The sequence below is a fragment of the Cutaneotrichosporon oleaginosum genome (genome assembly GCF_008065305.1).
Source record: "Cutaneotrichosporon oleaginosum strain ATCC 20508 chromosome Unknown ATCC20508_contig08, whole genome shotgun sequence".
NCBI lineage: Eukaryota > Fungi > Basidiomycota > Tremellomycetes > Trichosporonales > Trichosporonaceae > Cutaneotrichosporon > Cutaneotrichosporon oleaginosum.
Genome location: NW_027072177.1, coordinates 376,229 through 400,109, shown reverse-complemented (window position 1 = coordinate 400,109; position 23,881 = coordinate 376,229). Strand labels below are relative to the sequence as shown.

The window sequence follows — 23,881 nt, the reverse complement described above, 5'->3', positions numbered from 1 at the left end:
GCTGCATCCGCCGACTCGGTCCCCGATCACCGAGCCAGCTGAGCAGACGGACGACTAATAATAAGGCACTCAATCCACAGGAACCAGGCACGCTTCCACTCTCACCGCCGCCGGCCATCGCCAGCTGTCCGCCTCGGCCGCCGTCTCCTCCGATATGATAAGCGACCGCCGCCGCGACCGCGGGCCGAGGACACGCAGATCGCAGACCAGACAGACGCTTGACACGTTTGACACACGGTTCACCCAGCACCCGCTCGTCCGCGGCGGAGAGTCGTGCTCACCAGTCTGTTTGGCGGACGAAACACGTGAATCTCCGTCCGGAACGGACAGAGTCAGCTGCTCCATGCTCCTCGAGGTACAGGCACGCCCACGATATGAGTCCGGTCTCGGAGGCTCCCCATTTCCCAGCGGCGGCGTCTGCCACCCAGCCCACCCCACGGCCAACTGGCGGGGCATGCTAGCTGCAAGTCAGCCTCACGCGGAACCCCCACATCCTAAGCCAAACCCAAAGCCTCATCAGCCCTCATACCTGACGCCACCGGGTGCAGCCCGCGCTCATGCCTGCGGCTAAGGACGGCAGGGAGGAAAGTAGGTGAGGGAAAGCAAACACCAAAGTTGGGTTTGGAATCGTACTCCCAGGATCACAGGATCCAGTGCGTCTACTATAGAAACTCTCTCCGTCAGGTGAAGGGGGGAGGCCGTGCAGGTTGCTTGTCTTGCAGGATTGCAGGAGATTTCCAGGACGACATGTCGGCGCAGATTTGCACGTTGCCCCGCACGCCATACACGCCATGCACGCCACGCCCGGTCTGTGCTGTGGCGGCGGGAGTGAAATGGCATGCAGGGAGCGCTCAACTCGGCACCACGGTGCCCAAATACCACCTCGCTTACTACGAGTAGAGTCTGGCGGGAAAGGGTAGTCACCGCCACAATTGCCCAAGCAGATCACCATGCGTGCCGCGGCGATCGCCGCTCGTCGCCCAAACAGGCCGTGTTTCCACGTCAAGTAGTCAGTGATGCAGTGATGCAGTGATAGCGCCTGTCCTCCTCTCCGTCTCTGCACCACCTCCACTCCTCCACCTCCGCGCCTCCTCTCCCCATGCGCGGGTCCCTCCTCCCTCCCTCCCTCCCTCCTCCTCCTCCTCCACTACGCCCCTCTCGTCATCACGCTGTGTCCCCTCCCTCCCCCCACTTCCACCATCCCGACCCGCACGGATCTTGTAGATCGCAGTCGCCACGGAGTCTCCGTCGCGCCCTGCCGCCGCGAGCAGCTCGGCGTCTCGGCTTCGCGAGCGCCGCCGCACATCATCCCGCGGTATGTCAATCCGCTCCATTCTCCAGGATCCAGCGTCGCAAGTCTGGCCACTCCGTACCCCCGCTAGTCCGCTCTGGACACTCCACCGTGCCTATGGAAGGCGGCTTCGTCCTGAACGTCTGTGGAGCTAGGCTTGACGTCATCCGTGTTCGTCGGGCCCCATCATACAGAGTGCATACCGTGGCTATGAGCACATGTCATCGTCAGAACCTGCCGTTCGGCATGACTCGGCACTACTGCTCCTCCACGCCGCCGCCGCGCAGCACGCTGCGCACCGCGCCCTCGAGCTTGGGGTCCATCTCGCGCGCCGTCGTGAATGCCACGACGGCGTCCGCGTTCCGGCGCATTTTGAGGTAACACTTGCCCAGGAGCAGATGCACGTCCGGCTCGTCCGTCGCGCTGCGCGCGACAGGCTCGAGCTCCGTGATGCCCTCCTGCACGCGCCCGAGCGCGATCAACACCCGCGCACGCTTGTACCGCGTCACAAGCCGGTCGACGTCGTGCTCGAGCGCGACGGCGCGGTCAAACTCGGCCAGCGCACCCACGAGGTCGCCGCCGCGCTCGAGCGCCTCGCCGAGCGCGCAGAGCAGCGGCGCGCTCGACGGGTTGATCTCGCTCGCGCGCCGGAAGTGGTGTTCTGCATGCCGCCACTTCCCTTGGCGGAAATACACGTGCCCCAAACCATACCATGCGGCCTGTTCGCGCGCGTCTGTCCGGATCGCCGTGCGGTAGAACGCGATCGCCCGGTCCGTCTCCTCCGTCATCCACGCTTCGTGCCCGCACAGCGTCCACGCCGTCGCGCGGCCGGGGTCGACTTGCGTTGCGCGCCGGAAGAGCCGCGCGGCTTCTTCGTGCTGCTTCAACACGCTCAGCGTGTTGCCGGATGCGATCCACGCCTCCGCGCTCTCCCGGTCCACGCTCATCAGGCGCTGCGAGAGGTCCGAAAGCGCCGTCGCGTCGTTCATGTGCCACAGGAGCGTCGAGTACATGTCCATCTGCGCCAGCGTGTACGGCTCGAGCTCGAGCAGGCGCTGGAACACGCGCGCACCCTTCTTGTACTCGGACATGAAGTAGAAGCTCTTCGCCATGAGCCGCAGCACGAACGGCGACGCTTGCAGCTCGCGCGGGAGCGCATCAATCTCCGCTAGCGCCTCCCGGCACTGGTAGAGGCTCAGGGCGCGGTACACGCGCCCGCAGCGGCGCACGATGTCGCGCAGCCACTCGTCTACGGCCGCGGCGGTTTGCGCCTCCAGCGTTCCCTGGTTCTGGTTCGCCTCGTGCCCCGACCCCGACGACGCCACGGACTGTGATCGCGTCGAGCGCTTCTCGCGCGTCGTGACGCGCGACGTCGTCGTCTTGCCCGTGTTTAGGCGCGAGCTGCGGCGCACTGGTGGATCGAGCATCTTGTCGCCGCCGTTGATCTCCATGGACCGTAGATCACGGTTGAGCCGCGACTCGATCGCCATCCCGCCGACAGGCGTGTCAGACATCTTCAGGTTGTGTCCTCCGCGAGGCCGCTTCATGGCTGGTGGCGCCTTGGCGGGACCTTGCTCCATCGCGGGCGTCGAGCGCAGGCCAGGGATGAACTGCTGTATCAGAGTCGGCATGCGAGCGCGCCCGTTCGTGGGCTCGCCCATTGCAGAGAACGTAGTGTCGCCCATGGCTGAACCGGGAGAGCTGCAGTCAGTATTTTCCAGCATCGCAACTCACTCCCACCCTGCCATGCTCCCCATCATGTGTACACGCGACGGCACGGCGCCTGCTCCTGCGTCGGGAGTGAACAGGCTGGCGCTTGCAGGTGCGCCCATAATCGGGCTCAATTGGCGTCGGCTGAGAAAGTTTGGAACTTCAGAGGCAGAGCTACGCGGCATGGGCCCCGGCGATAATGTGGGTTGCCGCGATGCTCGCTGCGACGACGACGTGCGCATCATACTTGGTGGGTCGGTGAACACGGCATCCGCAGGAGGCGCAGCGCCTGTTGTCAGCCAGAGCGCCTCGTCCAGCAATACTCACCAATATCACAGAGGCCCGTAAACGCCTCCCACAGCCATGGGTCATCGGTGAGCGCCCGTGTGTAGTACTCGATTGGTGTGCCTGGCGTCGAGGCCTTGCTCTTATGTGAGAGCTGAGCGGCGAGCAGCGATGCCGTGGCGGCCGTTTCAATGGTGTTGTGACTTGGGAGTGCTGGTGTCAGTGTGCTCCGTGCGCTGATCGGCGACTTGCTCAAAGGCACGCTGCGTCGTATCGCGCGATCCAGGACTGCCTCGCCCTCCGTGTACCGTCCCAGCTTGGCGCAGCACTTTGCGACGATGACAGCACACCCGTAGCAGCCTGGGCGGCGAGCAGGAATACCGTTCTCGTAGTCTGGTATGTCGTGTGAGGGGTCGGCGTCCGCATCAGCAAACTCCCGCACGAGGTCAAGCGCTGGGTAGGTGTTTCCGCTCGCGAGCTGGACGAGGGCGAGGACGTGGACGCTGTCGTGCTCCAGCTCGGTGGGAGGGAAGTAGGCGCGATACTGGTACGCATAGAAGAGTGCTGAGGCGGGGGGTTGGGTGAGGGCGAGTGTGCGTAGCCGCTGGGCGAGATGGGGTCCCGAAGGTCGCGGTGCCATGGTGCTGGAGTGAGGGAAAGGTGGTTGTCGAGCGGTGGAAGGGGAGGGAGGGGTGCAGTTGAGAGGGAGAGAGACGTCGAAGACGTAGATGTGTGCTGATTCGAATACAGAAGAGGTGATGAATGCGATGCAGGATGTGAAGAATGAGCTAAGATGATGATGAGAGTCTGGCGAGAGACAGTCGAGTGGAGGCTACGAGGGCGAGGTGTTGTTGTTGATCCAGATGACCCGAAGGAATTACACCTGTATATGAAAACCACGTGGTTTTGACTGATAAGCTAAATGAGGCCACGTGGAAGGACGCGTCGCATAACGTGTCACCCCCCCGTTCACCCTCAACTCGTCGATCTCCAACTCTCCTCCATCTCCTCATTTCCCATCCCCTCTCTCGTAAACATGAACGTGAGTCGCTTCTCCTTGCTCACACCGATCGCCCCAGCTGACAATCCAGCAGCCACCACCGCCCACCGCCGCCCAGGCCTACCCCAACGTCAACCCTTACCCCGCCCCCGGCGCACAAGAGGGCCCCTCGCCGGCATCGCCCCCTCCCCCCGCCGCTGGTCCCGGCGCTGGTTTCCCCATGCGCTCAGGACTCGCGGGCATGCAGCCACACAGCATGGCCACCGCCCCCTCCTACGTTCCCGGAACGGGCGCGGGCATCCGCGGTGGGCTGCCAGAGGAGAAAAATGTCTTTGATGCACTCAAGGAGAACACGAATGTCTACGCCCGCCGCTGGCAGGCGCTGCTGGACCGCTCGACGCCGCACACGATGGAGCGTTGGCTCGGGACCGTGACGCTCTTCATCCTGTTTTCGCTCAGCGTCGTCGTCCGACAGGGATGGTACATTGTCATGTGTGCGTGGGAACTCGGGTGTCGCTGACGGCAGATGCGCTGTGCATTTACATCTTGAACCTGTTCCTCGCGTTCCTCCAGCCGCGCTTTGACCCGTCGCTTGCGGCGGATCTCGCTGCCGACGACGTCGAGGAGGGAGCGCCTGGTCTTCCGGGCTCTGAGCGCCCCAAAAGCTCGGACGGCATCCGCGGGCTTCTCTCGGGCTTCTCAAGCAACAATGACGACGAGGAGTTCCGCCCCTTCATCCGCCGTCTTCCAGGTGGGTGCAGCGCCGAGATTTCGGGGAATGAGCTGACTCTCAGAGTTCAAGTTCTGGTACTCGGCGACCAAGGCCGTTGTCATCTCGCTCGCATGCACCATCACCCGTGCGACCGATGTTCCTGTTTACTGGCCTATCTTGCTCATCTACTTCTGTGTCCTGTTTGCCCTAACTATGCGCCGCCAGATCCAGTGAGCTTGTTCGAGGACACGCGAGGAAGAGCAGTACTGACGGCAGGCACATGATCAAGTACAAGTACATCCCCTTCGATCTGGGCAAGAAGCGCGGCTACGGCAAGAAGTAGAGTGATTTACTAGCAAACCGAGCAGCCGGAAACTGCAAGACCGCGTGAGATGCGACGCAAACACGTCGGAAACCCTCCTCTCATATGAGGAGGCGCCGCACCGATTGGGAGTATGGATTTTTGGACGCCCACCCGTGCGGCTCACTACACATAGACTGAGAGTGCATTGACGGATGCATGTCCTGGGGTGATGATGATGCATGACCGAGTGATTGTGATGCGCAGCTCCCGGTAATACCTCGCGTTGCTACCGTCTGTGCACGATACGGCGTGCTCGGCCAAGACGTGGGCGGAGCTGGTATTCGCCACCCACAGCCGCTATATGGGGGGACGCAACAATGTCTCTCGAAAGTCCGTCATCTTGTTGTTGTCGCAGTGTAGTTCATCTCGTACTCCCTCCTACCACACTGCAGCACAATGGGCAAGAAGGGCTCAGGCGACCCCATGCAGGCCTTCCGTGAGTCCCACTCTGACAGCGAGCGCTAATTTTAGGCAAGGCGGAGAAAGCGAAGCAGCTGAAGAAAAACAAGGCGCAGCGGAAGGAGACGCGCGAGAAACAAGCCGTGTGGCGGGACACGCGCGACCTCGAGACGGACATTGCGCACTTGAAGGCCCGCACGCTCGACGACGAAGGCAAGGCGCGCCTCGCAACGCTCGAGAGCGAGCTGGCCTACGTCATGAAGCTCAAGGAGAAGTACGTCGCCGAACACCCCGAGTCCAAGGACAAGGTGTACCACACGCGCGAACAGCGCGAGCAGCGCGAGCGCCCGCGCGCGGCCCGGCCCGACCCCACCGCCCACCTCTACAATCCGGACGGGACGCTGCGCGATCCCAAGCGCAGCATATACTACGACGCGACGTACAACCCCTTCGGCGTGCCGCCGCCGGGCATGCCATATGCTGAGCGGCGTAAGCTCTCTCCATTCACCGCTGACACCAGCGCCGTCCGACGACTCGGACTCTGACGACTCTGACTCGGACAGCGACATCGTCATGCCCGACGGCCCGCGGCCGGACGAGAGCGACGCCGACAGCGATAGCGACGACAGCGACGACAGCGACGACATCCCCCTCCCCGCCGGCCCGCCGCCGCGCCCCGTCCGCCCACCCTTCCGCCCGCCCCCCCGACCCCCACGTACGGGCTGGGGCCACCTGATGCCCGGCGCCGCGCAGCCCGGCGCACCTGGCGCGCCCGCGCGGCCCGTCCGACCACCCCCTCCATCCTTCCCCGTCCGCCCGTCCTCCCTTCCCCCCCGCCCGCCCTCTCTCCCCGCCAAGCCCGGCACCGTCTCCGGCCCGAGGCCCGCCGCACCAGCAGCCGCGCCCGCAGCAGCAACGATCAGCGCGGCGCCGCAGCTGCGCGACTTGCGCAAAGAGGTGACAGTGTTTGTGCCGCGCGCGGCGCGGAAGCGGGCCCCGGGCGGCGTGACGGTCAATGCGACGCCGGGGGCGGGCGTCGTAGATGCCGACGGGGACAGTGTGCGCGTGCGCGCGGCACGGCCGGGGCTTATGGACAAATTGGGGCGCGTACTTGGTGACGAGGAGAAGAAGGACCAGACGGAGGAAGAGTATGAGCGCTTCCTTGCCGGGTTGTAGCAGGCTGAGGGAGTGCAGGAGTCAGCGAGACGGAAGTGACAACGCCGACCGCGAAGCGCACGGCCTTGCTATCAATCAATGCAGCATGCAGCACATGAACTAATACAACATTAAGGCAGCCTGACGCCGCCGCTCCCGAATATGCGCCCGATGATCGTCCTCCGCGGCGGCGCGTCGTCCCATGCCGCCAGCGTTGCCGCGACGTCTTCGCTCGGCCCGGCGGGCAGCGACATGCGCACTCTGGTGCGCGTCGGTCTGCTGGCGCCAGCCTCGGACTGGGCGCGCGCTCTCCTCTGCGACGGGGAGGGGAGGGCCGGGCGCTGAGAGATGGACGGCGAGCGCTGTGGAATAGCCGGCGAGCGGTGCGAGATGCTGTTCGAGCGCAACGCGAAGCCCGGCGACGCGGCGCCGATCCCGAACGCGAAGCCCGTCGGCAGGCCACCCGTCGGCGCGAGGTCGGGGATGAGCGTGCCGTACCGCGGCCGACGGCGGCGCGGCTGTGTCGGCGACACGGGGCTGCCTGTGCCTGTGTAAGGCCCCGTGCCGATGTTGGCGGAGGCCGCCGCGGCTGCGTCTATCCGGCTGAGCTTGGGCGGCGGGGAGCGCACGCTCGGCGCGCTTACGGGGTGGTCGTGGTCGTGTATCTGCGTGCTGTCCGCGTCTGAGACTGTGACGGCGCCGTGCGCGGGCTCGAGCACCTCGTGCGCGTCGTCGTCTGGCTCGTCCACCACCGCCTCCTCGAACCATGTCTCGTGGTCGTGCACCCACTCCTCCTCGGCCCATGTGCCAACCTCGACGCCACCGTCGCCGGTCGGCTGCACGGCCGAAACAGCCCACACTCCCACGAGAAGGACAGCGACGCCAATGGAGACAAGAACGACCTGATGCGTGCTCAGCCGTCCCAGTTGGTCATAGTAGACCAGCCCGTCTGCTGTCAGCTCGATCAACGAGGGGACGCACCAAAGATCGAGGCCAGGTTGTAGAAGCAGAATGCAAGAGGACAGATGAGAGCCGGCGAGGCAAACGCCAGACTGTAGTTGAGGTAAACGAGCTGGAGAACGGCGGCGACGACGAGACCCGCGACCAAAAACCAGGTCTGAATACGTGCAAACTCGTTCTGGCCGCGGCCCGTGCTCCAGTGCTCGATGGTGGCGATGACAAGCTCGACAGCAGACTTGGCGAGCACTAAGCAGAGGCCAGACAGCGTGCCGCTTGCCGCAGCAAACGCGAGCCCGCAGAACATGAGCGTGCGGTCTTCGGGCCGCTCGAGCTCGGCAAAGCGCACGGTCTTGTCGGCTCCATTCTCGTTGATGCCGATGCCACTTATGCTCGAGATGGAACCTTGCGGCGACCCGCTAACGGGCCGGAAGGGGATAGCGGCCTCGGCTTGCGGACTGGCGTAGTTACTCGGAGCATCGTCGAGGCGGATAGCCCCACGCTGCGCGCGCCGCTGCACACGCCATGCAGTCATGTGCGCGGCAGCGAGCACCAATGCGATGGCGAGACATATGATGACGAAGAAGGCTATGAAAGGGCCGCGCGCCCACAATCGCAGCAGTTCGTCCAGGCTGTGGTTGCCGTCAGGTACGACGCCAAAGATGGCGATGAGGACTGCTCCGGTGGCGATGAACACGGTGCCGAGGAGCATAGCGGAGGTGAAGCTCTCGCCAAGGAGGACATGGGCGAGCACGCTGTTCCATAGCAGCGACACGCCACCGAGCGGCGCAAGCACGACTATTGGAAGCGCACCGATTTGGAAGACTGAGGTTAGCGCCAGAGAGACGCATGGACGCACCGGACCCAAAGATGTTACTGGAGATGTAGATGGCGAAGCCGACGATCCAAAGCGGGCGGCGCACAGCGCGTGTGCGCTGCTCCAGCGGAAGGGCCTCGTCTTGCACGTGCGACTTGCGCTGGATCGTGAGACCTGGTGTTAGCGCTGTAGAGAAGAGACGCACCGAGCGACTGGATGAACGAGCAGGCCAAGCCAACGACGATGGCCAGCGCTACCGGGACGCCCATGGTGGAGGTGAATACGGGCGCAGCGCGCAGGCTTACGCGGGGCTCATGAACCTGGGGACGAAGGGAGAGAGGGAGTGTATCGGCGAGAGTGTGATGTGAGTGAGCGCTGGCGCGCCGATGGCTTGAGGAGATGAAGAGGAGTGAAGAAAAGATGTGATGCAAGTGCTGCAAGTGGTGCTGGAGCATCCAAGCTCAGGCTCAGCCGAGTGGCAATCGAGACGCGTGGAGCATAAGTGGAATTGCCGCCCTGACAACTTCGCGACGTTACCATCAAGCCTCACTCCCGCACCTGGCTTATGGAACGCGGTGCAGCATCGCTTAGACGGTGAGCAGCAAGTTCTAGGTGGCGCAGGCAACGCGTCGACATGGACATGGATATGAGGCTGCTGAGGACGACGAGGGCGGTGGCATGAGTGGCAAGCCCAGATTCATCACACATCGCAGATGACATGGTTGCTCCGCCAGGGATTCGAACGCCTCAAGCAAGCGGATCCAAATACACGTGGCCCCCGCTCATCTTGCATCTTGGATCTTGGATGCAACTCTCAGTTGTTGCTGCAGGTGACACTTCTTCTTCTTCTGCCTCTATCCTCGACAACACTCGGTCAACATGGGCAAGTACTACTGCGAATACGTATCAAAACAGTCTGAAGAAGAATGCTGACACCTTCCGCCTCCTCTCCGGATGCTCCTTGCTCTCTCGCTTCTTTCTACGCCGATTGTTGATTCTTTGGTTCGCCCTGCACTTACTGCGATATGTGAGTGGTTGAGGCCGTCAATCCACCCCAGGCAAACTGACAGCAGCTATTTGTGAGTCTCAATGGTGGCTCGCGTGTCGACTCTAGAGGACGTAAACGCCTCTCCTTGCGCACCAGCGCTCGTTGCGCGCCGCTCATACCAGGACGCACGACTCGATGAACGCGCGCAAGGCGCACAACACGGGTCGCAACCACATCGCAAACGTGCGCGACTACTTCGCCAACCTCGGCCGCGATGGAACCCAGAGCCATATCGACCAGATCGTCAACAGCCACGAGGGTGGTGGTCGCGCGCAAATGTTCGCCGCACCCAGTATGCGCCTTGGTGCTGGGTTCATGAACCCCATGGCGACTGCACCGCAGGGAGGTAAGCACATGGATGCTGGCTGCAGGGCCTGGCGTTCTCATTGCGGACGCCGCAACTCTTGCCGACCTCGCTAACCTCAGGCTCCGCCTACCCGCCGTTCCAGGGCGGCGCACCTGCTGCTCCTCCCTTCCCACCGCGTCCACCTTTCCCGCCTCAACAAAACCAGCAGTTCGGTGGCGGTGGTCCTCCTCCTTTCCCCCCTCCTGGCGGTGTGATGCCTCCCTTCCCTCCTCCCGGGCAGAACCGTGGCGGCCCAACCCGCCCCCCACCCAACTTTACGCCGCAGCAGGGCCCGCCCCCCGGCGGCAACCCAGGCGTGCACCCAGACCGGATGCGCATGATGAACCACTAGATCTAGATGCGGTTTACATGTAATACTAGTGTGACAGAGAACCCAAAAATCTACTCATCGTCGGCCTTGAGGTGCGCCGGCAGCTTGCCAGTGCGCGTCTTCTGCTCGCGCCACTTGCGATTTGTGGTTTCGGGTGTGTCTCCCATCGGGCGCTGGGCGACCGGGTGCCATGTTTTGGTGTGGAACGTCTCGCCTGCACCCGTCACGACGTGGTTCGTGTCCTCGAGCAGCGTGGGCTCGCCCAGCACCTCTTTGACGCGGCGCAGCGCGCCGCCGACCTGCCACGCGCGGATCTCGGCCTCCTGCCGCGCGCTCTCGAGCTGGCGCTCGAACTGGTCGAGGCCCGTCTCAGCCTCGGCGCGGACTTTCTCGCGCGCCTCGCCCTCGAGGTCACCCCACGGCCCGTCGTACGGCCCGAAGCGCCAGTCCAACGTGCCCGGCTTGTACTCGCACCGGTGCAGCGTCAGCGGCAGCGGATGCCCCATATTGTACCCCGGCTTGCCGGGGAAGCGGTGGACATCGAGCAGGTCCGAGACGATGGAGGGCTGCTCGAGCCCCGAGCCGACGAGGAAGAGCACGGCGATAATGTGCCGTACCTGGTGCCACAGGAAGGCGGTGCCGATGAGGTTGAAGACGATCTGGTCCGGCAGGGGCCCGGGCTCGAACCACGCCTTGATGACGCGCCGCGAGTGGTTCTCGATCTGCTTGCTGCCGTCGAGCTTGCAGAAGTTTCGGAAGTCGTGCTCGCCCAGCAGGAGCGCGGCGGCCTCCTCCATCCGCTGCAGGTCGAGCGGGGGGCGGCCGTGGATCGCGTGCTGGTGGAACGCATACTTGTAGTGCCTGTATTCTGTCGAGAAGCGCGAGTCAAAGTCGGCGGCGACGGGCGACCAAGCGAGAATGCGGATCGAGGGTGGGAGGACGCCGTTCAGGAGGCGGGGGTAGGCAATCTCGGCGGGCTCGCTCTTGGGTTGCGGCTTGGGCTCCTTCTTCGTCTTGGCCTTGGCCTTCGCCGTCGACTCTGATCCTTCAGCCTCAGCAGCCTCGCCCCCCTCAGGCTCCGCCTTCACCGCGGCGGGCTTCGGCGGCTTCTCCTCCGTGGCGGCACGCCACCCGTCGCCGAGCGCATACCCCCCGTCCCCCTCCTTGCGATTACTCCGGATCCAGAGGCTCAGCACCTGCCCTTCGCCACTCACGCCGCGGTCGGTCCGCCCACAGCGGCTGAACCCGCACCCCTCCCACCCCTTGCCTGGCTCGACGAGGCGACACTTCTCGAGAGCTTTCAGCAGCTCGCCCTCGACCGTGTCGAACGCGCTCGTCGGCTGGATCGCGAGGCCCGAGTACGGCCAACCATGATACGCGACGAGGAGCGCAACGTGGCGCGTGGGGTGGACGCCGAACGAGAACGTCTTCCCGTCGTCCTTGTGCTTTTTCTTCCTGCTTTTGGATTCGGCCGGCGTAGGCGCAGGCGCAGTCGCAGACGGAGCGGCAGCGGCAGCGGCCGCGGCCGCAGGCGTCTTGGCAGGCGGGCCGTGTTTCTCGTACGCGTACAGGCGAGCGACGAGCTGCTCGCGTGACAGCTCTGCGTACCGGTCCATGACTTTGCGAAGCTGGGCTGTGCTGGCGAGAATGCGCATGCAGCAGTCACGAGATGTGGAGCGGGGTGAGGTATGCCAAGGCCGACTGGCTGCTTCTCGTTGCTGTGGTGTTTGTTGAAGATGAGATTGAAATTTCAGAAGCGCAGAGGGAGGAACGGTTAGGCGGGTTAATCCAGCGCCCGGGAATTGTAATCAGCATGATTAGCCTGTGCCTGGCGGATCGAATGATCGAATCGACAATGACGAAAGGGGCGGCGGCCGCACAAGTTGAGCGGCGACGAGTGCTGGCCTCGTCGTCTTCATCTTTGCGTCCATCGCCACCATCTCATCCTCTCACAGCCCACAACCAGCACACGACTAGCACACACCCCGATCTGCTTGCATTGCCCCTTGCGCTGCACACTCTCCTCCCCGGTTGTACTCGCGTCATCACAGACATTTTCCCGACACCATGGCCTCCGGCAACGGCCAACAAGGCCGGTCCAAGGCCCAGCCCGAGCGGCGGCCCCGCGAGCGCACGCCGTGGCTCCTCCTCCTCCCCGTCGTCCTAATCTTCCCCTATATTCTCAGCAGACTGCACTACGCACTCCCCGCGCCCCAGCCCCCGGTGTATGTCGCACACTGACTCCGCTGACGCCCAGAGACGCAGAAGGCCGCCCTCAACCCAGTGAGGAGATTGTTATTGGCCACATCCAAAAGTTGGAGGATATTGGCTACCGTACCGTCGGGACTGAGGAGGCCGTGCGCGGCGAGGAGTATGTGATCGCCGAGGTGCGCAAGATCGAGGAGCGGTGCAAGGCAAATGGTGTGCTCGATTGCGAGGTCTGGATCCAGCGCGGCAACGGGTATCACGAGTGCGTCGGGAGGCCGGCAGTGCTAATGGCAGGTTCTCGATTATGGGCCACGACGTGCTCAAAGTTTATGCTGGCATTCGCAACGTTGTCCTCCAGATCCGCGCTAAGAAGCCCCTCACACCGCGCACCCTCAAGAAGGACGCTATTCTTCTCGGCTCGCACATCGATTCGACTCTGCCTTCGCCCGGCGCTGCCGAGTGAGTGATTTTCAGAATTAGCTGACAGCAGCGACGGCATGGGAGTTGGTGTCATGCTCGACGTTGCGCGCGTCCTCGTCGATCGCAATGAGCCCTTCGACAACTCGGTCATTTTCAGTGGGTTTATTTCTTGAGAGGTTACTCACCGCAGTGTGGAACGGCGGCGAAGAGACGCTACAGGACGGCTCGCACCTCTACTCGACACAGCACCCCACTGCCGCCGAGTGAGTCACCCAGATCCCAACTCCGCGGAAGATCATGGCTAACGGCAGGGTCCGCGCGATGTTCAACCTCGAGGCGGCGGGCACGACCGGCGGCGCCCTCCTGTTCCAAGCCACAAGCCAGGAGATGATCGACGCATTCTCGCGCGCCCCGTATCCGCGCGGCACGGTGATTGCTGCCGATGTATTCTCGAGCGGCATTATTCTCTCCGACACCGACTTTGGTCAGTTTGAGGAGTACCTCAACGTCTCCGGCCTCGACATGGCCGTCGTGGGACACAGCTACTTCTACCACACCCGCAAGGACAGCACCCAGTTTATCGAGGTCGGCACAAGCCAGCACTTCACGTCCAACGCCATGGCGATTGTCGACTACCTCCTCTCGCCTGGCTCGCCGCTCGGAGCCGCGGGCGAGTGGTCGCCCCCCGACGTCGTGTACATGTCGCTGTACGACCGCATCTTCCTCTCCTGGACAATGAAGAATGCGGACAAGGCCTACCTCGCCATCACCGCCGTCATTGCCGCCATTACCCTCGCCAACATCCGCCGCGAACGCGGGCGCGCATTCGCCATTGCCCTCCTGGGCGCCCCTCTTGGCTTGGCCGGCGGTCTGATCACCGCCAACATCGTGGCTTTCGTCATGTCTGCCTCTGGCAACCAGATGGGATGGTGTGTTTCTTACGCTTGGGTTCAGCTGACATCAGGTTTTCGCACGAGGGACTCCCTGTCGCTCTGTACGGCCCTGCCAGCGTCCTCGGCCACCTGGCAACGCAGCACGCGCTCTCGGCGTTGATCTCACCTGCGCACCGTGTATTTCTCGAGCACGCGCACTACTACTCGCAGCTGGTTTCGCTCGCGGTGTGGATGCTTATCCTGCAGGCGTTCCGCGTCCGCTCAGCCTACCTGTTCGCAGGGATCGCGTGTACTGTCCTTCTTGGAGCGTTTGTCACCGAGGCGCGCACTCTCGTGTTTGGAGGGCGCAACCGGGCTCTCCCCTTCATTGGCGCTTACATCATGCCTCTTGTCCTCCTCCTCGCGCTTGCCATGGAAGCTTACACGACGGTAAGCCCACCGGCCAGCCCCGCTGACCCAGACTCTCGACATCTTCGTCCCTCTCACCGGCCGCATGGGCAAGGACGCACCGGTCGAGCACATCATTGCGATTATCACATCAGTGTGCACGCTCGTCTTCTTCCCCATCATTTCGCCGCTGTTCTCGCGTATCTCGCGCGCGACCCAGCGCAAGGTGCTCGTCGCTCTGGTAGTAGTGACGCTCGGCGTGGCTGCGCTCTTCGCATCCCCCTTCTGGTCGCCCTACGACTTCATGCACCCGAAGCGCCTGGGTGTACAGTACACATACAACCACACGTCGGGGCAGGAGACGGCGCACATCGCGTTCATGGACACGGGCCGCAACAGCGCGGTCATGAAGGAGCTGCACGACCAGTTCGGCGGCGGCGCCGCGCTCGTGCGCACCGAGCAGGCGGACGACAACGCCGACTGGGACGTGCTGTACCCCGTCTCGAGCTTCCTCGAGACGTACTCGTTCGCGCTGCCGAAGACGACGTTCGACTGGCCCGAGATGACGTTTGAGGCGACGCGCGAGAAGACAGCGCACGGGCACACGCGCATCCACATCAAGACGGAGCACGAGGGCCTCGTGTGGCCCGCGCTTTCGTTTGACGCCGACCTCGTAGACTGGAGCTTCGACTTTGACCCGCCGCACGGGCGCAAGCGCCACCACATCAAGGCCGCGGCCTCGGTGGACGAGCATGTCATGGAGCTCGAGCTGATCATGCGCCTCAAAGACGACGAGCCGTTCCACCTGCACTGGAGCGCGATGGGTGGGTCCTGGGTCCTGGACGATGCACAGCTGACGCTAGACCTCAACCAGATGGTGCCCGGCACGGCGCCGCGGCGCGGCCCCAACATGCCCGCGTCCAAGTGGCTGACGGCGATGGACGAGTGGGCGCGCGAGCGCTACGCCGGCGGCATCGACATCTGCATGAATGGCGTCGTGGTGGGCGTGCTCACCCTCTGAGACCATCAGATCTACATACAGTGTCTAGAATGAATACATGTTACGCCAACTTGGGCGAGTCGGCGGGGACGCTGGGCGCGAATGTCGACCCCGGCCGGCTGAGGCCGCCCATGAGCGACAGGCTGCCGAGGCGCGGGCGCGGTGTGAAGCTCGGCGTGCCCTGGTTGAGGGGCGAGAGGGCCGCGAAACCAGCAAGCGGCGTGCCCAGTGGTGTGGGCTGGACTGGTGCAGGTTGTGGCGGGGGAGCGTTGGGGCGGACGGTGGCGGCAGCGAGGGCTTCGAGCGTCTTAGCTTCCGCCGCGGCGTCGTGTGCTGGTCTCGAACTCGCCGCGAGCGTGTTGACGCTCGACAACGCCGCTCGCGTGGCCGCAAGCGCATTAAACAGGTGCCAGTCGGGCGTTGCCTGCTCCTTCTCCTCCTTCCGGCTCTTTTCTTTATCCTTGCCCTCGCCCTTCCCCTCCTTGTCCTTGTCCTTGTCCTTGTCCTTGTCCTCGCCCTCCTCCTTCTCCTTGTCCTTCATCTCCTCGTCCCCGTCCTCCTTCTTGCTCTCGCCCGCGACCCACATCCGCGCTGCGCGCGGATTCGCCGGTGGCCGCGCGGCCTCGAGCATCCCCAACGTGCGCTCCAACAGCGCGTTGGCATTGCCCACTCGTGTACGCACCACCGTGTGCAAGTTCGGCGCCATATAGATGCGTTCCTGCAGAATGAAGTAGGCGTGGGTCGGCGGCCCGCGCCGCCCCACGCCCGTCACGAGCCGCCGGTGAATAACAAAAAGGTCGGGCGGGCGCGCGTGTGCCACAACGTACTCGAAGCCACCGGTGAGACCGAGCAGGCCGCTGATGTTAGAGCGCGGGCATGGGCGAAGGTTGGAAGGGGAGGGGATGGGGGGAGGGAGGGGGAGGACTTACATGCGCTCTTGGGCACTGCCGTACCCCGGATCAGCAATGTTCTGGGTGCGCAGGACACCGTTGTTGCTTTGCGGGTCCCAGAAGGGGGAGAAGGCGAAGTAGTCCATTGCGAGGTCGGCGTTGGCAAGGGAGCGGGCGGGGTTGGCGGCGATGGCCTCGGGCCATTGCCTGGCGTAAGCTGGTGCCAGAAGAGATGTGCACGACGCTCACCAGTGGATGTGAGCAAGATCCTGCTCTCGATCTTCTTCCATGGTGCGAGTGATGTTGTTGAAGACGCCGTTAGAAGGTTGTCTCCAAGTTGGTTGACCTCCACCGGCAGTTTGATTCCGCTCTGCATGACCAGCATCACTGACATGAATGACTTGAGCTATGAACGAAACGAGGACTGCAGTTGGCTTTGGAAAAGTGTAGATAAGCAGAGCCGCCTCGACTGCCCAGCCCGTGGCGCGCAATCAGCAAGATCTGCTGCATCTATCACCTCCTTCTGCCTCAGCCAGCAACAATGTCTCCTCAACGACCACCTCTGCCGCCCAGCCCAGCCCCCGCTCTGACATCCCAGTCTCGCCCCCCGGCACTTCCTCCACAGTCCCGTCCGCTAGTCACCCACCCAACCTCACACCCTGCCCCACCCGTCTACTGGCGAGAGAAGAATACATCGGGCTAAGGATACCCCTCGCGGCACCGTCACCCCTGAAGACCCATCTTAGTTCTTGAGCTTCTTCTTGGGGCGGAGCTGCGAGGTGTGGCCGCACTTCTTCTTGCGGCAGTTGGTCGCACGGGGAGGGAGGCGGGCGTAGCACTTGCGGCAGATCTGCTTGTCGCAGTTGTACTTGGACGCAAGCACCTTGAGCGAGGGCTCAATGATACCGCCACGGAGGCGGAGGACGAGGTGGAGGGTCGACTCCTTCTGGATGTCTGGGGTTAGCGTGCTTGCGAGAAATAGGGTTGAAGCGAGCGCGCAGGCGGTCCAAGCTGCCTGCGCTGGGCCACGCAGGTAGGGTGTGCGGATACTCACTGTAGTCCGAAAGGGTGCGGCCGTCCTCGAGCTGCTTGCCGGCGAAGATGAGACGCTGCTGGTCGGGGGGGATGCCCTCCTTGTCCTGGATCTTGGACTTGACGTTGTCGATCGTGTCGGAGGACTCGACCTCGAGGGTGATGGTCTTGCCCGTCAGAGTCTTGACGAAGATCTGCATCTGGAGGTTAGTGCGCGAACGGGGCATGTGCGGGCAGCGGCGCAGCGACGCGACGCGACGATGGCGAAGCAGAGGGGCGAGTTGGGCGGTCCAAAATACGCGGTCGGCGCGATAGGAGCGAGAAGGGTCGGGCGAGCAAAGTCCGAGGGGGGTGGGGAGGAAAGTCGGCGGCGAGGTCGTTACGCGCGCGCGCAGAGGCAATATCTTCCGGTCCACCGCCAACAACCTCACAATGAAAACGAGCGCGCACGTCGACAATTCACTCGTCGTCGATGCGCGCCCCCTCCCATCAACCGTCCCTCCAGATCTTGGTCATCAAGACCACCCTCCTCGCCTCTCTGCGTCCTCCAGCCTCTGCGCGCGCGCTCGCGGATGTTCGTTGTCCCGTTCGTGTCGGCCCCATTCGATTGCCGTCGCGTCGTCGTCGCTGCCGGCTGCGAGGACACTCACGGTGGTCGGATCGGCTCGTTGACGGATGAGAGTCCAACAGTCGCCATATTCCGCCAGACCTCGCCGCCGGGGGAGCAGGCTGGCGGCGAAACTGGCAGTCGGCGTTTCGACAATTTGGCGGCATCCCAATGTGGCACTCGTGGTCATGTAGTCACGTGATCTATCCACGTTTCAGGCACATCCGGAACGAGTGTTGATCCGGCAAGATGCATGCCGAGAGCCGAGCTCGCCAGACTGCCGCCATCTTCCGCTCGGTATACCCGTACATATAAGGTGACAGGCCATCGAGGCCATCATGCATCTGCATTGCCTCCCCACCGTCTCACCGCCTCGCCATGTTCGTCCGCGCCCGCCTCCCCGCCGTGCGCGCGCTCACGCGCGCCTACTCCGCCCCCTCGGCGCAGCACGCGCTTCTCCGCCCCGCGTCCGAGCTCGTGTCCGGCGATGACCTGGACGGCATCCAAGTGCTCGTCCTGAACCGGCCGGACGCGCGCAACGCCCTTTCGCGCCAGATGGTCGACGAGCTCCGCGACTACATCTCGCGCCTGTCGGCGGGTAATGCGCGCGTCGCCATCCTCCATTCGCTCGGGCCAGTGTTCTGCGCCGGCGCCGATCTCCGCGAGCGCAAGGGCATGAGCCAGCCCGAGGTCGCCCGCTTCCTCGACGACCTCAACGCCATGGTGTGCGAGCTCGAGGCCCTCCCCATCCCCACTGTCGCGGCTGTGCCGGGGCCCGCGCTTGGCGGCGGCACCGAGCTCGCACTCGGGTGCGACCTCCGCACCGGGCAGAAGGAGACGAGCTTCGCCCTCCCAGAGACCAAGCTCGGCATCATCCCGGGCGCTGGAGGGACGCAGCGCATGACCCACCTTCTCGGCAAGAGCAAGGCTATGGAGCTCATCTTCACCGGCCGCCGCGTGAGCGCGGACGAGGCCGTTCGTCTTGGTAGGTCCTCGACGCGACAGGAGCATGGTAGGGAAGCTCTCAGCTCACGCCAGGCCTCATCGACGTCATGGCCAAGGACGGCCAGTCGGCCCTCGAGGCCGCCATTGACCTTTCCAAGCTCATGCTCACCTCTGGTATGTTTGGTCCTTGGTCCTACCCGCTTGGCCCGCTTTGCTGACTACAGCTCCCCTGTCCCTCCGCGCCGCCAAGCAGGCCATCAAGAGCGCACCCGGAACGCCCATTGAGCAGGGCATCAAGAACGAGCGTGCGGCTTACAACACTCTCCTCGAGACCGAGGACCGTCTCGAGGGCCTCCGCGCCTTCGCCGAGAAGCGCAAGCCCGTCTTCCAGGGCAAGTAAAATACAACGGTTGTATGCATATCGATGTGTATCTGCCTAATCTTTGTACCCCTGGTTCAGCCGATCTCGGCACGCACAAGCGAGCCTACTACGAGGCAGGCGTAGCCGAGGCGGCCGTCGAGCGGCGGCGCTTGGCGCGCGACTCGCGCTCCCAGGTCTCAGCCTCCTCGATGAGCGCGCGGTGGCGCTTGATGGCCTCCGGCCCACGTGTCCCGTCGCCAAAGGCGAGGAACGAGTCCTCCGTTGGTGCCGACGGGTCGAACACCACCTCCACGGACGAGTAGCCAGGCAAGAGTGCCGGTTTGGCTGATCCGTTCAACCCGATCCATGGCATAATCGAGACGCGCTCCTCGTGCGCTGTTGTGGGCTGCGTGCGCAGTGGCACATGCGGCATCTGCGTGTGGGGCTGGGCGTTAGCTGAAGATGGATTACCTAAACTCACCTCATAGGCAGCATACACAGTCCCAGGAACCCACTTCTCCATCTTCAGTCGGCCGTACTTCGTCTCCCTGTCCGTCTCGTACACAATCTTGCCGCCGGGATTCTTGTCCACCTCAGAAAGCTTGTTGAGTTCGCCGAGCGCCTCGGAGGTCGGATTCTCGGGAGGCGCAGGACTCAAAGGCTCACTTGGCGGCTCGGCTGTAATCTCCGTCGCGAGCGGATGCTTCGGCTCCTCCTTCTCCTCTTTCTCTTCCTTCTCCTCCTTTATCTCACCGGCAGAGCGCTGCTCAGCGACGTAGTGCCATCCGCGCAGGGCATCAGAGCCCTTGAGCGCGTTCAGGCGCTCCTCGCGATACCCGCGCAGCGTCTCGTCGATGCGCCGAGCGTCCTCGGCCGTCCGCAGAATCCAGTCCTCCTCAGTCACGCCCAGCTGACGCAACTTGCCCCGCTTGGCATGAAGCTCGCTCCATGGGTCGGCGCCATTGCCGCCAAACTGCGTTGTGAAGCCACCGACATTGTACCATGAGCCCAGTGATGACTTGCTCGCCATCGCATCGGCGAGAATGCCCGCGTTTGCTGCAGGGCGCCCAGGTCCGCCAGCTGAAGGGTACTGGTTCACAGCAAGCTCCTGGTCCAGCACCGGCCCATGGGGTGTCCACCCGTTCGCTTCGCAGTCGACCACGGCGCGCTCCTCGTCATAGTCGTCGTCGACCCACTTGCCGTTCTTCACTAGCCGCGCGCCCATAAGCTTGAACACGTTACGCATCGCCACCATTGTCACCGCGCGGTGCTTGAGGTTGCCAGTGATGCGGCCCACGTTGATGAGCATCTCGCGCTCATCCGGGTTGCACGACAACTTGACGAGCTGTGGGCAACGACGCAGGAACGCCAGCGAGTCCGTATACCCACACGCGCGCGCCGCGTCAATCGTCAACGCATATACGCGGTCTGGGCTGCCGCGGGAAGGTGAGGTGAAGGTGACCAGCTTGTACTCGCGGCCACCGAGCAGGCGCCCCTCGGAGTCGACCTTGGTGTTCCCTTTCTCGTTCTCAGGGAGTATGAGCTCGTCCTCGCCGGCCGTGTACTCGACACCCTTGATGGTGTACACTTGCCCCTTGATGACATTCTCGAGCGCGCCGCGAGGATCCTTCTTGATGGGTGCCGATGCACGCTGCTTCGGCGCCTCGGGATCCTCGCCCCGCTCGAGCTTTTCTCTGCGCACTTTATCCCAACGTGCGCGTGCGGCCGCCGCCGCCGCACCCTTGATGCTAAAACCGCCCCGACCGCTGCCAGATCCTGGCTCACGCTTGTACGGTTTGTCACCGCCATCTTTCTCCTTTTGCGCGCGGCCACGGCGGCGCGGCGTAGAAACGACCGGCTCATCTGCCGTCAGTTACCGCTAAACAAGAAGAAACCCACCATCTTCGTCTTCCTCATCGTCTTCCTCATCCTCCGACTCCTCCGGTGCGACTTCCTCGACGGGAATTTCTCTGTATGACACCTGCTTCGTGCTTCGTCTGCGGCTCGACTTTGACACGACCTCGTCATCCGAGTCCGATTCAGTCTTAACTCGCCGTTTGGTGGCCTTGGGCTTGCGAGCACTGCCGCGCCGGGACGGACCAGGTTCGTCGTCGTCGTCAAGGTCCATTTGCTCGGCCTCGTCAACATCCGTCTTGGGCGTGTCGGGCTCGTCCTTGACGACACGGCTGCGGGAGGGCCGCACTGGAGAGGCTTTTGCCATTGAACGCCTGGGGCGTGGCGGCATGGCGGTGGATGGAAGGGTGTAGAGGTGCGGAAGGTATGCGGCGACGAGTGACTTGAGGGCTCAAGGTGGACTTGGTGACAACAACCGGTCGCGCGGTCGCGTTCCTTGTTGGTGATTCAACCGGGCAGCGGGATGCTACGGTGGATGCTCCTGGCGCACCTATTTCTCACAACCACGTGTCAGGCGTGATTTAGGCGCGCCACACGTTCCTGCCAGCTGCCAGGCCAAGCCACGTCCACCACGTCGTCTTCCTTTTCATGTTTTTCGCTTTTTCTCCCAACTCCTCCACTCTCGACGTCCACTTCAGGCGCTCGCAATGCCACCCAAGCTAGATCATGACCTCGCGTCAAGTCGCGCCTTCGAAGACGCCACAGCCAGCTTTGCTGCTCTCGCGGCCGCCGGCGAACTCGACCCTGCCCTCCTCGCGCTCTCTGGCGCGTCGGGGTCTGCCCAGATCGACCCACAGCTCTTCGCCATCGAGTCCGTGGTCCAGGATGTCCGTCGCGGCCGCGTGGAGGACCTCGAGCGCGACCTGGCCATAGACGCCGCATCACAGGACGTCGCGGATGCGAGCCACCCGGATGGGCTTTTGGGCGACGACGAGGCGCCGGACGAGCACATCGCCATCGATGATGACGGGATCGACCCCGCCCTCCGCGAGATTGTCAACTCGCTCACCAACGCGCAGCAGGTGAGTTACGAGACATACAGGAGCTGACATCAGTCCCATCACCCGATCGGGGATGAGGAGCGCGAGCGCCTCGATCGTGAGCGCCTGCATAGCACGCTCCAGAGCACCCTCGAGGACTTCACCCACCACAGCCTCATGGGCCAATACAACGCCATTTTCAGTACCTCCTTCCCCCAGAGTCCCACAAATCTGGTGTTGCCGCTCGAAGAGCCCGAAGCCACGCCGATTAAGCGTGGGCGGGGGCGGCCAAAGGGGTCGAAGAACAAGCCTAAACCTGGCGCACCTCCCCCGCCACCACCACCCCCGAAGCGTAAGCGCGGCCGTCCACCCAAAATCCGCACGGCCGAGGAGCTCGAGGAGATGGAGCGGAGGCAGCAGGAGAAGGAGCTCGGCATTCAGCGCAAGCGCGGCCGCCCTCGCAAGTACCCCGAGATTGGACTTGTGCGCGAGATGCGCCTCAAGAAGAATCGGGCAGTCTTCGCCGAGAAGCTTAGACAGCAGGAGGAGCGGGAGCAGCGTGCGGGTGGAAAGGAGTACGAGTACAAGGGTGACGAGTACGAGGAGCCCATGGACGTCGAGCTCGGCCAGCAGGTCGCGGCTGCTGTCGCGCGCCAGCCCGTTCAGGATGGCGATTACTGGCCCTACTCCGACCCACAGACGCTGATGGACGTCGTTGGCTCGAGCCTCGGCGTGGAGGCCAGCTCTGACGTCAACGCTATGGGAGCCGACATCATGTCGGGCGACCAGAGCGACGAGATGCGCGGAGTCTTCGCCCTCCCAGACGTTCCCGAGGCTCAGCAGTAAAGGGCGGCGGTGTTGTATGTTATGTGTGTGATTATATATAGACACCTACGTTGTCAGATCAGATGCTATTGCATGTTCTACGGATTTACGAAGTTCTAGGCCTTGATGCAGAGCGCGGGCGACGGCACATTGGCGTTGAGGATGAGGGCCACGATGAGGCCATACAGGCCGAGAACCTCGCTGAAGTTAGCTATACCCGCCCTTGTCCGGCAAACGTACGCAAAGATTAGAATGAGGACCATGGAGACGAACACGCGAGACTCGTGGATGTACGCGCGAACGCACGCGTCGCCGACAATGCCGATGGCGTAGCCAGCCGCGAGACCTGTAACGCCACATGCTGCTATTAGCGCTGTACGAAATCAAGTCAGTATAACGCACCCAATCCTGCTCCGAGGTGGATGAAGCCGTCGTACAGCCCATATGGCTCAGTGGGGGAGACTAGGGTCAGCGGAGCGCGTCACACCCGCTCACTCCCGCCGGAGATCAACACGGCGACCACGAGGCCGTACACCGCGATAACTGACGTTAGACTGTTGATAATGCGCATCATAGCAGTGGTACGCACTACCGGACATCTTCGGTCAGTTCGTCGTCGGTACGAAGGGGGCAACTCACAACAACAGGGATGAGCGACTGGGGAACGTCAGCAGAACTCATGACGCGCGCGCACCTTCATGACCAACTCGGGTCTGGCGTCAGCAACGTATTAGATTTTAGGAGCTCACTTGAACTGTCCCACACCTGCGATTCCGATGCCGGCTTTGGCAGTGCCGAACGCTGCGCCGATGGTCGTGAAGATCATCTGCTATTAGCGGACCGTCGGTGGCGGTCAAGGCAACGCACAGCGCTAGCGACACCGGCGAAGCTGGAGTTAGCACGTTCAGCAGAGTCGGCGTACCCGAAGAATGGGGCCCATGGCGGGCAGGTGTCGTACATGATGGTGTTGATGGTGATGGGGAAGGCGCTTGAGACACAATCGC

General features: G+C 63.3%; 13 protein-coding genes across 13 annotated transcripts; 5 read left to right on the top strand and 8 right to left on the bottom strand.

Annotated features, from left to right (window-relative positions):
- Window positions 1–332: 332 nt before the first annotated feature.
- On the bottom strand, window positions 333–952 carry COLE_07756 (uncharacterized protein; the record flags this gene model as incomplete). The annotated part of the gene is made up of 2 exons (XM_018427123.2): window positions 333–461; window positions 530–952. 2 exons carry the CDS (start codon window positions 950–952, stop codon window positions 333–335), a joined length of 552 nt encoding a protein of 183 aa, XP_018280485.1.
- Window positions 953–1,548: 596 nt separating this feature from the next.
- Window positions 1,549–3,926, bottom strand: COLE_07755 (uncharacterized protein; the record flags this gene model as incomplete). The annotated part of the gene is made up of 4 exons (XM_018426510.2): window positions 1,549–2,992; window positions 3,026–3,290; window positions 3,329–3,499; window positions 3,539–3,926. The coding sequence occupies 4 exons, from the start codon at window positions 3,924–3,926 to the stop codon at window positions 1,549–1,551; spliced, it is 2,268 nt and encodes a 755-aa protein (XP_018280486.1).
- Window positions 3,927–6,018: 2,092 nt separating this feature from the next.
- On the top strand, window positions 6,019–6,937 carry COLE_07754 (uncharacterized protein; the record flags this gene model as incomplete). The annotated part of the gene is made up of 2 exons (XM_018426511.2): window positions 6,019–6,250; window positions 6,282–6,937. The coding sequence occupies 2 exons, from the start codon at window positions 6,019–6,021 to the stop codon at window positions 6,935–6,937; spliced, it is 888 nt and encodes a 295-aa protein (XP_018280488.2).
- A 110-nt stretch (window positions 6,938–7,047) lies between these two features.
- Window positions 7,048–8,959, bottom strand: COLE_07753 (uncharacterized protein; the record flags this gene model as incomplete). Its single annotated transcript, XM_018425247.1, has 4 exons — window positions 7,048–7,865; window positions 7,898–8,698; window positions 8,733–8,864; window positions 8,896–8,959. The coding sequence occupies 4 exons, from the start codon at window positions 8,957–8,959 to the stop codon at window positions 7,048–7,050; spliced, it is 1,815 nt and encodes a 604-aa protein (XP_018280489.1).
- Window positions 8,960–9,569: 610 nt separating this feature from the next.
- COLE_07752 (uncharacterized protein) lies at window positions 9,570–10,436 on the top strand (the record flags this gene model as incomplete). Its single annotated transcript, XM_065626575.1, has 3 exons — window positions 9,570–9,610; window positions 9,861–10,084; window positions 10,165–10,436. The coding sequence occupies 3 exons, from the start codon at window positions 9,570–9,572 to the stop codon at window positions 10,434–10,436; spliced, it is 537 nt and encodes a 178-aa protein (XP_065482138.1).
- Window positions 10,437–10,486: 50 nt separating this feature from the next.
- COLE_07751 (uncharacterized protein) lies at window positions 10,487–12,031 on the bottom strand (the record flags this gene model as incomplete). Its single annotated transcript, XM_018421252.2, has 1 exon — window positions 10,487–12,031. One exon carries the CDS (start codon window positions 12,029–12,031, stop codon window positions 10,487–10,489), a length of 1,545 nt encoding a protein of 514 aa, XP_018280491.1.
- Window positions 12,032–12,482: 451 nt separating this feature from the next.
- On the top strand, window positions 12,483–15,344 carry COLE_07750 (uncharacterized protein; the record flags this gene model as incomplete). Its single annotated transcript, XM_018422590.2, has 9 exons — window positions 12,483–12,640; window positions 12,673–12,885; window positions 12,918–13,082; window positions 13,114–13,199; window positions 13,234–13,306; window positions 13,355–13,972; window positions 14,008–14,365; window positions 14,397–15,147; window positions 15,187–15,344. The coding sequence occupies 9 exons, from the start codon at window positions 12,483–12,485 to the stop codon at window positions 15,342–15,344; spliced, it is 2,580 nt and encodes an 859-aa protein (XP_018280492.1).
- A 40-nt stretch (window positions 15,345–15,384) lies between these two features.
- Window positions 15,385–16,503, bottom strand: COLE_07749 (uncharacterized protein; the record flags this gene model as incomplete). The annotated part of the gene is made up of 3 exons (XM_018426512.2): window positions 15,385–16,180; window positions 16,253–16,420; window positions 16,463–16,503. 3 exons carry the CDS (start codon window positions 16,501–16,503, stop codon window positions 15,385–15,387), a joined length of 1,005 nt encoding a protein of 334 aa, XP_018280493.1.
- Window positions 16,504–16,955: 452 nt separating this feature from the next.
- On the bottom strand, window positions 16,956–17,445 carry COLE_07748 (uncharacterized protein; the record flags this gene model as incomplete). Its single annotated transcript, XM_065626574.1, has 2 exons — window positions 16,956–17,167; window positions 17,268–17,445. 2 exons carry the CDS (start codon window positions 17,443–17,445, stop codon window positions 16,956–16,958), a joined length of 390 nt encoding a protein of 129 aa, XP_065482137.1.
- A 785-nt stretch (window positions 17,446–18,230) lies between these two features.
- COLE_07747 (uncharacterized protein) lies at window positions 18,231–19,197 on the top strand (the record flags this gene model as incomplete). The annotated part of the gene is made up of 3 exons (XM_018420756.2): window positions 18,231–18,837; window positions 18,891–18,971; window positions 19,022–19,197. 3 exons carry the CDS (start codon window positions 18,231–18,233, stop codon window positions 19,195–19,197), a joined length of 864 nt encoding a protein of 287 aa, XP_018280494.1.
- An 88-nt stretch (window positions 19,198–19,285) lies between these two features.
- Window positions 19,286–21,403, bottom strand: COLE_07746 (uncharacterized protein; the record flags this gene model as incomplete). The annotated part of the gene is made up of 3 exons (XM_018422591.2): window positions 19,286–19,603; window positions 19,640–21,021; window positions 21,058–21,403. The coding sequence occupies 3 exons, from the start codon at window positions 21,401–21,403 to the stop codon at window positions 19,286–19,288; spliced, it is 2,046 nt and encodes a 681-aa protein (XP_018280495.1).
- A 316-nt stretch (window positions 21,404–21,719) lies between these two features.
- Window positions 21,720–22,898, top strand: COLE_07745 (uncharacterized protein; the record flags this gene model as incomplete). Its single annotated transcript, XM_018425959.2, has 2 exons — window positions 21,720–22,094; window positions 22,128–22,898. 2 exons carry the CDS (start codon window positions 21,720–21,722, stop codon window positions 22,896–22,898), a joined length of 1,146 nt encoding a protein of 381 aa, XP_018280496.1.
- A 95-nt stretch (window positions 22,899–22,993) lies between these two features.
- On the bottom strand, window positions 22,994–23,837 carry COLE_07744 (uncharacterized protein; the record flags this gene model as incomplete). The annotated part of the gene is made up of 9 exons (XM_065626573.1): window positions 22,994–23,078; window positions 23,118–23,238; window positions 23,280–23,339; window positions 23,373–23,430; window positions 23,517–23,534; window positions 23,572–23,590; window positions 23,627–23,703; window positions 23,745–23,766; window positions 23,800–23,837. 9 exons carry the CDS (start codon window positions 23,835–23,837, stop codon window positions 22,994–22,996), a joined length of 498 nt encoding a protein of 165 aa, XP_065482136.1.
- Between the last annotated feature and the right edge of the window lie 44 nt (window positions 23,838–23,881).